General features: G+C 41.8%; 1 protein-coding gene across 3 annotated transcripts in view; it reads right to left on the reverse strand.

Annotated features, from left to right (window-relative positions):
- Positions 1 to 14,075, reverse strand: part of MDGA2 (MAM domain containing glycosylphosphatidylinositol anchor 2) — a 768,978-nt gene that overhangs the window by 93,251 nt on the left and 661,652 nt on the right. For all 3 annotated transcript variants that reach the window (XM_040332615.1, XM_040332614.1, XM_040332616.1), the window contains exon 9: positions 1,492 to 1,761. In XM_040332615.1, coding sequence (XP_040188549.1) covers positions 1,492 to 1,761 — 270 coding nt within the window. The remainder of the gene's footprint in view (positions 1 to 1,491; positions 1,762 to 14,075) is intronic.

A 14,075-nucleotide genomic window follows, 5' to 3' on the forward strand; every position in this document is an offset into this window, starting at 1 on the left:
CTGTATCGCAAAAAGTGATTTGGTCAGGAAGGGGGTAAATTCTTCCAGGGCTGAAGTGGTTAAAAAACAAATGTCAGGATCGTCATTTTCCATTTAATAAATATACCTCTCTGCGACTCTAAACCTGGTCATAGACACAGGCAAGTTGATGGAGGAATGCACCATGCTGGAACATTGTCAGAATTATGGATGAGCTCCAGCGTGTTTGCATGGTACATGTGCAGAGCCCGCCAGGAAGTCTGCACGGCGCTGCGCTAATCACAGCCAGGGAGACATTTCCCAATGCTCGGCTGCAGAGATCGGGAAATGTCTCCCTGGCTGTGATTAGTGCAGCGCCGTGCAGACTTCCTGGCGGGCTCTGCACGTGTACCATGCGAACACGCCAGAGCTCATCCTTAGTCAGAATACACTAATCAGGGATTGCAGCCAATTGGCTGCAGCCATTAATAGACATAAGTTCACCAGCATGTCCCTTGGCTTAACTTCTGTTAATCACAGATGGCCACACCCTGATCACATTTTGACTGGTCCCTGTTGAACTGGACAAATGTTGATCCATCTATGGCCAGCTTCAGACATTAAAACTATAACCTTGCATATCAATCTGTAATGTCTACAGAAAGTGTTGTGTTCTTGCAGCCACCAATCAGATGACATCTTTCAGACTCTAGCTGTCATTCTGAAATCGCAGGTTTTAATTTAATTGGCAGCTGTAAGAAAGTAATGACAGTTTTCAGTACGGACACTGATCCATGAGACCTCAGGTCTGTAACACTAATCACCTAATGCCATCTCCAATTGATCATTTCCTGCATCTGTTTCTTCCCGATCAATAACAGGTGAGTTAGTACTGCATCTCATCTTATCCCAGCCTCATTTTTTGTGACCTACTTCAGTGGTTTGGTGATAAACATAGTGGTACCAGGCCAGAATTAAGTTGGTCATTCCGGTTTTCCTTGTAAATGCTCCTGCATTGACTGCCAAATATGCACAAAATACAACTCAAAGCTCTAACCTGCAAAACTCCCACCAAGGCCTCTCCGTCATACATCTTCATGCTGATTTCCAGTAATTCTCTCAAGCACAGCTCACTTTCTGCAAATTACTTATTCACCATCGAGTTGCCTCTTCACACTGTCACCTTCAAGACCCTTCATGTACCTCTTCTCTAGAGTTACCTCTCAACCTTTCAAATGCACTTAAAATTGAATTTTTATTTGCACATAGTTGGCTGTTGGAAGAAATTTGTATCACTGGTGCAGGAGTACTGTATATTCTTGATCCTACATGTTTGATGTTCAGAGTAGCCACAGTATTGTATATAGGTAGCACCTGGGAAGAAGAGGGGGGTTGCTTACATCAAACATTACACATGCAAGCTGTAAATGGACCAATGCTATCTGGTGAGTTAGCGCTCAGATCCCTGCCAGCTCCCCTTATGATAGTAATGGAGTCCAGACAAGCTGGAAAACATGATCTGTGAATTCCTACCTGTTACAAGGAAACTGCATCGTCCTGATCCAGCTTCATTGGTTATACTACAGTTGTAAGTGCCGTAATGCTCCTTGGCGTGAATAGTGACGGTCAGCTCTGTGTAATCTTGAGAGTCAAACTGTCCCTTATCTAGCAGCTTGTTCCCCAGTCTCCATTCATACATGAGAACTTTGTTTGGATACGCCCGCAAGACTCTGCAGCTCATGGTGACGCTGGCCCCAAGGCCTTTCCTTATTTCCTGAAAGGTGGGCTCTACAGCAGGTGGGTCTGAAAAATAAAATAAAAGACATGTTAGAAGGTCTGTCTGTGAACTCATAACATTTCCAAAGAAATAATGAACTATAGGAAACTGGAAGATATTCTTGTGACCCCAGCTATTTAAACCAACCTCCAGGAGGGGTATCCGTTCTAGTCTGACTGCTAACCAATAGCCCATAGGCATAGAACCTGAAATTCAGCAGTGACCTCTTGGACTTGACAAAAGTATTTTTCTTTCTCCCATAAATTTTTATTGAAGTCAAAAAACAGATAAGTGTTTACAATTCGAATATCATGTACATCATGCAAATGTCCTTAAAATCATACCATGTACCAGGATTTTTTTTTTATCTGTGGATCAATATGTAAGGATAATGCAACCGAATAATGTTGTAGCTCCATGTAAGCCATTAACCACTTAAGACCCGGACCATTATGCAGGTTAAGGACCTTGCCTCTTTTTGCGATTCGGCACTGCGTCACTTTAACTGACAATTGCGTGGTCGTGCGACGTGGCTCCCAAACAAAATTGGCGTCCCTTTTCCCCCACAAATAGAGCTTTCTTTTGGTGGTATTTGATCACCTCTGCGGTTTTTATTTTTTGAGCTATAAACAAAAATAGCGCGACAATTTAAATAAAAATCAATATTTTTTACTTTTTGCTATAATAAATATCCCCAAAAAATATATAAAAAAATATTTTTTTTCCTCAGTTTAGGCCGATACGTATTCTTCTACATATTTTTGGTAAAAAAAAAAATCGCAATAAGCGTTTATTAATTGGTTTGCGCAAAAGTTATAGCGTTTACAATAAGGGGATAGTTTTATGCCATTTTTTTTAATAAGTTTTACTAGTAATGGTGGCAAACAGCGATTTTTTTTTCACAACTGCGACATTATAGCAGACACATCGGACACTTTTGACACATTTTTCGGATTATTCACATTCATACAGCGATCAGTGCTATAAAAATTCACTGATTACTGTGAAAATGACAATGGCAGTGAAGGGGTTAACCACTAGGGGGCGCTAAAGGGGTTAAGTGTGTCCTGTCCTGTGTTTTCTACTGTAGGGGGGCGTGGCTGGACGTGTGACGTCACTGATAGTCGTTTCCTATGACAGGGAACAGACGATCAGTGACAAGCCACAGAGAAGAACAGAGAAAGTTTGCTGTGATGTGTGGGGTTTGAACACTTTTATCAATAAAAGGCAACCGAGAAGGTTTTTCCAGAGTGCGGCTGTCCAAACATTTCTTTCTACAATTAGTGGGGTGAGGTGCCATCTAATGAGCAATTGGTAATTGACTTCTGCAGTCCTTGAAGACATCTAAGAAGTGTGTGCAAAATATAGAATTGTAGATTTTTGAGTCTCTGAGAGTTCCTTACGGAGATCCTTCTCCCATTTGCGCAAAAAGGTAGGCTGACCTGTGGTGGAAAGGGATTGCAAAGCTTTGTAAAAGTAGGAGAGAGGCCTCTCGATTGGATGGTCTTCTACAAAGGCAACCTCTATTTGTGTTAGGTCTGTGATAGCTCGAAGGGGCTTTGGAAGAGATTGCACAAAAGCTGAAAGTTGGCAGTATTTCCAGTAATACAAGGGCGCACCAGTAGAAGGACCTACAAGGTCGGAGAATGGAACAATTCCCTGAAGGAGTAGTTACGTGATGCAGCAGGGATGCATTCCCCAGAGACCAAGTGCGACTGGAGGGATATGTGTTCCCAGGGGGGAAGTAATTATGACCGGCTATTCCTGTTCCAACATGACTGCGCACCAGTGTACAAAGCAAGGTCCATAAAGACATAGATAAGCGAGTTTGGGGTGGATATGAAGTCCATGCTAAAATTAAATGCTAAACATGTTGAAATAAACTTGACAGCTGCTGCCAAGAATTTTTTTATTGATATCTTCATCTGCTACAGAGAATATTTTTGATACACTGTAATGAATCTGCGTGACACAGCGCTTAGTGTTATAAATATACAGCATCTAATGTGCAAATATAAAAAATCCATACTAAAAATAAAGTGCTATTGGTGCTAAATCAATGACTAACTGCTATAAAAATAACAAAAAAAAAATATGAACAAATGGCAATGTAAACCTATCACACAGCGCTTAGCGCTATAAATATTACTAATGTACAGATGGCAACTATTAATAATAAATATCACTAAGAATGGTGCCAATAGAATAAATCTATGTGCAGGCACATTGCATATAATGTACAAATAGGCAGACAAGTTCTGCACATCCAGACATGCAAGATGCTTAGGGCCAGATTCACAGAAGAAATACGCCGGAGTATCTACTGATACTCCGGCGTGTTTTCAAATTTGCCGCGTCGTATCTTTAGTTTGAATCCTCAAACCAAGATACGACGGCTTTTGGCTTCGATCCGACAGGTGTACGGCTTCGTACGCCTTTGGATCGTAGGTGTAATACTTCGGCGCCCGCTGGGTGGAGTTTGCGTCGTTTTCTGCGTCGGGTATGCTAATTAGCTGTTTACGGCGATTCACGAAGGTACGCGCGGCTGTCGCATTCTCTTACGTCACCGCTAGTCGGCTTTTCCCGACGTATAGTTAAAGCTGCTATTTCTTGGCCTATCTTTAGACTTGCCATGTTAAAGTATGGCCGTCGTTCCCGCGTCGAATTTAAATTTTTAAATTTTTTTTGCGTAAGTCGTCCGTGAATAGGAAAGGACGTAACTCACGTCGACGTTCAAAACATGACGTCGGTGCGACGTCATTTCGCGCAAAGCACGGCGGGAAATTTCAAAACGGAGCATGCGCAGTATGTTCGGCGCGGGAACGCGCCTAATTTAAATGATACACGCCCCATTTGAATTAGGCGGGCTTGCGCCGGACGGATTTACGCTATGCCGCCGCAAGTTTACAGGCAAGTGCTTTGTGAATCAAGCACTTGCCCGTAAAACGTGCGGCATGGTAACGTGAATGCAATACGTTACGCCGCCGGAATTCTACCTGAATCTGGCCCTTAGTTTCTCCTCCTCACAGTGCAAAAGTTCACATAAGGTGAAAAAAAGCATTAAAGTATCACTAAAGGCAAAGCCTATTTTTAGTTTTGGATAGAGTGGAGAGGGATTAGAACACCTGTCAGTTTTTATTGCTGTCTGTGCCCTCTTTAGGGAGATTCACCCTCTCTATTTGTCCTGTTTACCGTTATCATTTAAAGTAAAAGAAAATCCCAGATTTCGGATTAAAATCAGAAATAGCAGAAATAGAAGGAAATATTCTAATGGGGACACTGGCACTACCTCACTTCAGAGTGATTTCCTCTCACTTCCTGTGTTGGCTATGTGACAGGAAGTGAAGGAAAATCTCCCCTCTCTGACCAGCACTCTATCCAAAATGAAAAGTTTTTCCTTTATGACACTTTAAGCTCCTTACCCCCAGAAGGATTTACCCCCTAACGACCAGGCCTTTTTTTTATTGCAATAAGGCACTGAGTTACTTTAAAGGGGTTGTAAAGGTTTGTTTTTTTATTTTCTCAATTGGTTCCTTTAACCACTTAAGACCCGGAACTTTAGGCAGCTAAAGGACCCGGACAGTTTTTGTGATTCGGCACTACGTCGCTTCAACTGACAATTGCGCGGTCGTGCGACGTGGCTTCCAAACAACAATGGCGTCCTTTTTTCCCCACAAATATAGCGTTCTTTTGGTGGTATTTGATCACCTCTGCGTTTTTTTTTTTTTGCGCTATAAACAAAAATAGAGCGACAATTTTGAAAAAAATTCAATATTTTTTACATTTTGCTATAATAAATATCCTCCAAAAATATATATAAAAAAAATTATCCTCAGTTTAGGCCGATACGTATTCTTCTACCTAATTTTTCTACCTATTTTTTATATCGGTTGGTTTACGCAGCACTTAACAAAATGAAGGCAGACATTACAGTTACATTACAATTTGGTACAAGAGGAATCAGAGGACCCTGCTCGTTAGCTTACAATATGTAGTCTTTTTATTTTTTATTTTTTTACCAAAAATATGTAAAAGTGTACGTTGATTGGTTCACGCAAAAGATATAGCGTCTACAAAATAGGGAATAGATTTATGGCATTTTTTTTTCCACTTTTTTATCCATCAATATTTTTACATTTTATTTCTATATATATTTTTTAGCATTATTATGTTTTGCTCTCAGGTATTATATAATTTTTATTAATTTTATTGTTTATTTTTATTTTTTATTCATTATTTTTCTTTGAATATTTTTTCTTTTGGGTAATGAAGTAATTTTATTTTGAGCAATGAAGAGGTTAAGGTTTTTGGGTTCGCAGAACATGCCTCCCCTTTCCCCCCCCCTGCCCCTCGTCCCCGCCCCTCGTTGATGTTGGTATATAGTGAATGTTCTGAGAGCCATGAGCGCTGTTTTTTTATGTCTCATTGGTACTTCCGGGTACTATCTTTCTTGCAGATCTGGACTCTCCCACATACACCCTCCAAGGGAGAGATTAGTAACCTCCTGAAGTTCTAATGGTTCTTATATTTAATTATACTACCATTGTTTAGCGACAGTGTATTTTGTTAATTTTGTTTGGGAGCCACGTCGCACGACCGCGCAATTGTCAGTTAAAGCGACGCAGTGCCGAATCACAAAAAGTGGCCCGGTCTTTTAGCAACAAAATGGTCCGGGGCTGAAGTGGTTAAGATCCTATGGCTCCTCTGCATGCATTACTCTACCTCGGATTCCCTAAAAGCGAGGTTGGCACCCCATAGCCCACCCGGACTCACCTCCTAACTCCACCACGCAGGTTTGCCACGCCGAGGTCTGCCCAGTACCCCCCTTAACCCTCTCTTCCCCTTCAGCTATACTGCACGCTCCTCCCCCTCCTTGCCTTCTCCATCCCCCTCTCTTTCTCTCTTTTCCCCATGTCTACTCTTTCTTAGGGCTCTTTCACACGGGGTGGATCAGTGATGATTGCGAAACTGGGCGAGATTGGGTGTCAGCGGATGTTCATCCGCTGACAGCCGCAATCTCATAGGCAGTGCCGATCCTGACCTCCCTGGGGCCCTAAGCAAAAAATGACATGTCACATTAAAGTCGAGAAGCGAGGGGGGGGGGTTCTGCTGTCGGAAATTACATCTTACATTAAGTGAGAAGCAGGGGGTGCTGACTTCTTACCTCTTCTCCCATGCAGCCAGCAAGTTGAGAAGCGGGGTGAGGGGTCAAAAATGACTTCTCACCAGGCAGGGCCTCTAGTAATTTGGGGGGCCCTCCGGAGCTTTGCAGGGCCCTAAGCGACTTGCATAGTGAGCCTATAGGGCGGATCGGCCCTGCTCATAGGGACCAATGTATGTCCCTTTTTCATCCGTACACGGATGGATGAAAAAGCAGACATACGGTCCGCCCGTGTGAAAGAGCCCTTACTCCCCACTCAGATGTATTTCTACCCGGCTCTATTGTTTTGCTTGGCGATACGTATGGACTCCCACTGTATGATCCTGAGTGACGGCTACATGCACTCCCATTGGAGATGTCTCCTGAAACATGCTATGTGATTTACATTGTATTGCTCTCTGTATTGAACATCTGCTCACTATTCATGTTAAGTTATTTCATTGTCAAACATATTAATAAAAACATATTTGACTCTAAATAAAGCTTCTGAGTACATTATGTCAGTTTGTTGTGTTACTTTAGTTGATGGCTGGCCTGTATAGGTATTGTGTATGTAGTTCTATTTGTGAGACGTCGGGAGGTTTGCTAGCGTCCGCCCAACACCTCCTTGATTGATTCCCAGACAATACATTGCAATTCCCTTGTAACAGCCAACAGAAGCTTTGGGGCTTAACTCCTCGCCACGCTTGTCACAGACCTGCTTAAATACTTTCAGAGAACACCAAGAAGTGCTTATACTTCTAAATGAAACTTCTCAAATCAATTAGTGGGTGGTAGTGTACCAGCTGATGACTTTTCTTTTGTCTGGAAGCCATGGTTGTAATAAGTAACATTAATTTAAAAAGCTCACACTTTGCAGGTCATTAATCTCTGCCTGGCATTGTACTCTCCTCTAGGAAGACAGGAGAGGCCATCCAGACGATTCGAAAATGACTTTCTTTATCTTCTTTTCCAGGCCAAAAAAAAAAAAGAAAGTAAGCTGTAAAAGTTCAAGCGCAGGTTAATGCATCTGAGGAGGCATAAAGTCTACAAGTTTGTGCCGGCTTGGTACTGGTAATAACGCATTACTGAATGCCTTTTCCATCCATGGAGGTTGGATGGACCCCAGATAAAAATTAATAAATAAATAACACAATGCAATCTGGCACTGGAATGCTTTGTGTGCCGTATACAATGACAGCTGAGAAATGGAAGGCAAAGAATTACGGCATCAGGAAAATGCTACATTTGGACATAAAAAGGACCATGAAATGAACAGAATGTTTGTAAAGAACCCGGCTATGTATAATATCCAATTCGTTTTACAACCATATTATCTGTTCTTAGCAAAGTATTGCACAGTAGAGGGGTTTAGGTAGCCAGTGGAAAAATGACTGTCCTTTCATTTCTTTAAGGAAAATAAAAGTTAGAAAAAAGTAGTAATATAGCAAGGTTATAAAAAAGTCCATGATGCTCAGCCCTGTCCTATTACTGCAGATCCAGCTAAAAGCACAAAAAGAAAACCTAAGGCAACTTTATATTCTAGAAAAAAAAAATACTTGCTCCTACATAGGGCAGTCAACACTTTAAATTTAAATTAAACAGAGATACCAATGATGTTTTCCTATAGAGATTTGACAACTACACACTATATCCTATAGGTATCTCCAGCGTTTGACTACACACCTGTAGCGCTACCCCCGAAGGAGCCGCTGGTTGTTGTTGGGATTGGCGTATTAAGTTACCTTAGTGGTGTCCAGGGGTGTATTTGATGAGTAGAGTAGTGAGCGAATGTCCAGTCAATGAATAAAGGGTTTTCAAATGCTTCATTTCCAGGCCCAACACGGCTAACATCAACATCAAACAGGGAGAAAAGGTTGATGAAGCAAGAGAGAGAACTTTGCAGTATCAGGCCTGAATATGAACCGAGCAATCCTGCTCTCAGTAGTATCAATTGCAATTCGTCGCCACTCTAGCCAGAGTGGGTGAAGTGCCCCCGGACAGACTCCTGTCACGAGCCTGGCAACCGAAGTGTCACTTTAGGTTTTCTGGGAGGAACAGGCCTCTGCCACAGACCTGGCTCTAGGGCCTCTGCCACAGGCCAATTACTTGAATGAGCTAAATGAACAGATTGAGATTGAGCGAATCCTCCCAGTAGATTAGGCATATGTAACCGGATGACAGCAATAGTGTACCTGCCAACATTCCGGTCACCAGATCCCCGATGGTTAGTTCAAGCCCTGTTGGACAACCTGCCTCCGGGTTCTCCTCAAGCCGATCCCCCAATCGAGCGGCACCCAGCCTGGGATTTTCTCAATAGATGGGGGGACCCAGTAAGTCACTGGGGCCCCTTTCAGCAACATGGAGCTTCGCATAGCGTAATACCCTGGCCTGGTAGGCCATCACCGGGGTCAGTTGGTCAGTTGGATGCGCACACCCTAAAGGTGGGTGCCGCACCTGGAACCCACGAAGAAGAACCAAGGAAAATGGCGTCTGCCACAGATATACTACTCCCCAGCATGCTCTGCGAGGGAAAACTCCTCTAATTGGCTGCTGGGGAAATATGGCTCTGCCAGAACCCCTCTAGCGCCACCTGTCGCCCAGGGGTGGAACCAACACCCCTGGAGTGCAGACTGACCTACAGGACAGTTCAGGAATGACAGCAGCCCAAATTTAACAAATTCCGAATGGGAGCAAGATAACTCTCCCATTCCCCACTAACTTTAGCGTAGTGCCCATACTGAAATTAAGGGGGCGCTACACACCCATTTGTATACAATTCAATGCAATAAAAGGAAATATGATAGTAACAATAAATATCTACAACAATGTAGGAACTGGAACAGGATTAAATGCATAAGCATTTAAAGCGGAGTTCCACCCTAAAAAAAAATGTGATCACCAGCTTCTTTTTAATTTAAAGTAAAACATTTAAAAAAAAATTCTTGCCTGCAAATAGCTGTTACTAGGCAGATTTCCTAATCTGCCTAGTTCCTCGTCCGCGGTTGATCTACTTCCTCTCCTAAGTCGTCTAGCCTCCTGGGAAAAGAGTGGCATCATTTCCGAGTAGTCTGTGGGCACTACAGTGCCGAAATATTGCATTATTTCCGCCCTTTGCCATGGCAACGGTACAAACTAACGGCGATACGAGCGCCGTTTGACTGCGCATGCGAGAGATCGGGAGGTGCATGCTGGTTACCCAGTAAGAAAAGTCAACTGGGCTTCCCATGTCCTTTGCTATCATGGAAATGGGCACAAGAACGCTGAGCAGATATCTGGTAAGTTTTTGGACTGATTTATTTACAAATCGGGAGTTATTGATATGTTTTAGAGGTTGTTTAAAGTAATTAATTTTAGATTGCAAAAAAATGTTTTAAATATTATGCCCGGAACCCCGCTTTAATGTAAAGAGTAACTCATTAAAAAAGATCATAAAAAAACCAAAATAGTCCAAAATGATAAACAGCGCTAATAGTTATTGGTTAAAATGTCCAACTTCATAAAGGCATTCATTGGTAACAGATTTTTAAATCAATAAGTGAAGACAGTCTGTGAAGGATCCTACACCTCTTCCCAGAAAAAACACCACACGTGGGGCACACTCCCCTTCGGGGTACTCACTCACCAGAGGGCCAGTTAATAAAGGCAATAAGAGGTATCTTTCACTGGATCGTCCGTTACTTTAGCTGGGGTCAGAGAGGGTATATACTCCACATAAAAAATACAAGAGAGTACCAAATAGTGTAATCCCGTTTAATATTCTTTAAAACAGCAGTACCCTCCACAACATGTAAGACACCCGCTCCGAATGCACGCACCATTAGTAGATGAAAACAAGCAGAGGATAGGATAGTGGCAGTGTCTTCCTAATGGTGTCCAATTCCCCAGAGGATACGGGGGCGGGATTACAACGGCGACCCGGAAGTGACGTGTGCGCTCCATGTGTGCGCTCCACTGGCTGTTAATCCAGTAAGGAGTCTTACGCGCTGTGCTGACTACTATCCTGAGAAATTCTGTCCACAGAGACTATTAGTCGTGCACTAATGAGACCAAAGTTGAACTTTTTGGCCTAAAAGCAGAATGATGTGTGGCGAAAAACGTAAACTGCACATCACCCTGAACATACCATCCCCACCGTGAAACATGGTGGTGACAACATCATTTTGTGGGAATGCTTTTCTTCAGCAGGGACAGTGAAGCTGGTCAGAGTTGATGGGAAGATGGATGGAGCCAAATACAGGGCAAAAGACTTGAGACTAAGGTGGAGATTCACCTTCCAGCAGGACAATGACCCTAAACATACAGCCAAAGCTACAATGGGATAGTTTAGATCAAAGCATATTCATGTGTTAGAATGGCCCAGTCACAGTCCAGACCTAAATCACATTGAGAATCTGTGGCAAGACTTGAAAATTGCTGTTCACAGACGCTCTCCATCCAATCGGACAGAGCTTGAGATATATTGCAAAAAAATGGGCAACAATGTCCCTCTCGAGAAGCTGGTAGAGACATCCCCAAAAAGACTTGTATCTGTAATTGCAGTGAAAGGCGGTTCTACAAAGTATTGGGCTGAATACAAATGCACCCCACACATTTCACTTATTTATTTGTAAAGCATTTGAAAACCATTTATCGTTTTCCTTCCACTTCACAATTATGTGTCACCTTGTGTTGGTCTATCACATAAAATTCCAATAAAATACATTTACGTTTTTGGTTGTAACATGACAAAATTTGGAAAATTTCAAGGGGCATGAACACTTTTTCAAGGCACTGTATATATGTGAGCTAAAGACCTTAGATTGTAAGCTCTTTGAGGGCAGGGCCTAATGTGAATGTTCAGTAGGTAAGTGCTATGTAAATTGTTATCACCATATAAAAACACCTGTAATAATAATCATGGAAGCACAAACGGCAATAAAAACCTGACAGCTGCTCAAACCTTTTTCCCGCTGTCCAACAGCTATGCATTAATTGGTGATAGAATCTCTTTAAATACCCCCAGACACACAAATTGTTTGAAGCCAGACATGCGAGTTGACCTAGCAAACTAGGTCAAATCACATAACAGGTCAAACAAAACAACACCATAATCATCTTAACAAAAGGCATAATCGAAAAATAAATTACTTTTATGAAAAAGCAACAGCTAATTTTAATAGAGCAGCATATAATAACCTATTCTGCTTCAAATTGTCTTCTTCTGCTTTGTAGGATAATAGCGACTAGTTATGTTTTTATGTGCTGTAGGTTATTGACTGCTGATTACTGCATTATTTGTGATTTTGCCTAATTTGCCTTTTTCTAAAGGTAGACAGGATTTGTACAGCATGCTATTATTGCCGTACTACCTTCTTTTATGTAACCATAGTAATAACCGTTATTAAAGAAAATCGGATTCTAGCCTCACTACAGTAACTTGATATGGAAAACACTGGAAAGCTTTTGTTGTTGTTTTTTTTTTTTTTTTTCATATCCATAATAGATTTATTATTTAATTGTGTTTCAGGATCAATAACCCTATTCATTCTTGGAAAAATGTTAGCCATCAGAGGATCCAAATGCTGAAAGTTTATTTACTGTGAATGGGGCATAAACTGCATGTTTTTATTAGCATTTGCTCACATGACTTGCCATAAGTATACGATTCCCAATCTAACTGTAATTGGATCAAATGATAAATCTGTCTGGTACCTTTAAAAAAAAAAAAAAGAGAGAGAGAGATATGACCCGACAAACGCAGCAGTTTCAAACCTCCATCCCTAATATACATATAAAAACAGAAGAAAAGAGTGATGGGACTTTATTAAAGACAAAATGTATTCTGCTACATACCCCCTGAGGAAGCCAATGTTTTGGTGAAACAGGTTGGGACTTACTGCTGTACAATTCAACTGTATATTCTGATTGTTGCATTGATTAATACTATTATAATTACCTGTTTAATAATAAAAAAATTATGTCCTTTTAAAAGCAACAAATATTTTTCTGTTTTACTTGTTTTTGGCACCGCTATAATCCTTACCTCCCCCATCTTTTCTACTATTCTGCTACATGTTTTTGGTAAAAAAAAAATCCTGGGCCGGATTCAGATACATTGGCGTATCTGTCCGGCCCGCGTAACGTATCTCCGATAAGTTACGCCGCTCTAACTTTGGGCGCAAGTTCTTTATTCACATAATTCGCGTAATTCAAATGGGGATGTAGGGGGCGTGTTTTATTTAAATTTCCCCTGACCCCGCGTTTTTTACGTTTTACCTGAACGGCGGATGCGTCGTCCGTAAAATCTCCCAGTGTGCATTGCTCTAAATGACGTCGCAAGGCTTTCGTCGTGAACGTAAATTACGTCCATCCATATTCGCGAACGACTTACGCAAACAACGTAAAAATTTCAAAACTCGGCGCGGGAGCGACGGCCATACTTAACATTGGCTGCGCCTCATAGATCCAGGGGTAACTATACGCCGGAAAAAGCCGAACGCAAACGACGTAAAAAAAAAAAGCGCCGGGCGGTTGTTCGTTTCTGAATCGGCGTAACTCTTCATTTGCATATTCGTCGTGTAAAAAAAACGAAACGCCACCTAATGTCCTTTAGTGACCCTTTAACCTTTCCAACTATGTAATTCTGTAAGAATTCACCCAAGAATGACATGCGCAGACACTATGGTTAGTGACTGGGAGTTGTCAAAAGTAAAATATTGTGACCCCAGGGGTCAAATATTGGGACCCCAGGGGTAAAATATTGGGACCCCAGGGGTAAATCCCATATATCTCTATATAAAATTCATTATGCCTTTAACGCAATTTTGAAATGCCATAAAAACATTGGATTACATTGAAACCATTGAACAGAGATAAATGTGATGCGAGATAAAACAAGGCAATCTACTCCTCCGAGTAAAATCGAATGCCTTATGTACAGGCCTTTTTTATGAGAATATGTCACTAGAACATTGATTTCAACAAAAATCTTCCCAAAAGATTATGGGCCAGAATTATAAACAGTTACGCCGGCGTATCAGTAGATACGCCGACGTAACTCGGAATCTAAGCCGTCGTAAGTTTAAGTGTATGCTCAAACTGAGACACACTTAAACCTAGCTAAGATACGACGGCCTGCGCCGTCGTATCTTAGGGTGCAATTTTTCGCCTGGCCGCTAGGTGGCGCTTCCGTTGTTTTCGGCGTAGAATATGTTAATG

Source organism: Rana temporaria, chromosome 13 (genome assembly GCF_905171775.1).
Source record: "Rana temporaria chromosome 13, aRanTem1.1, whole genome shotgun sequence".
Classification (NCBI taxonomy): Eukaryota; Metazoa; Chordata; class Amphibia; order Anura; family Ranidae; genus Rana; species Rana temporaria.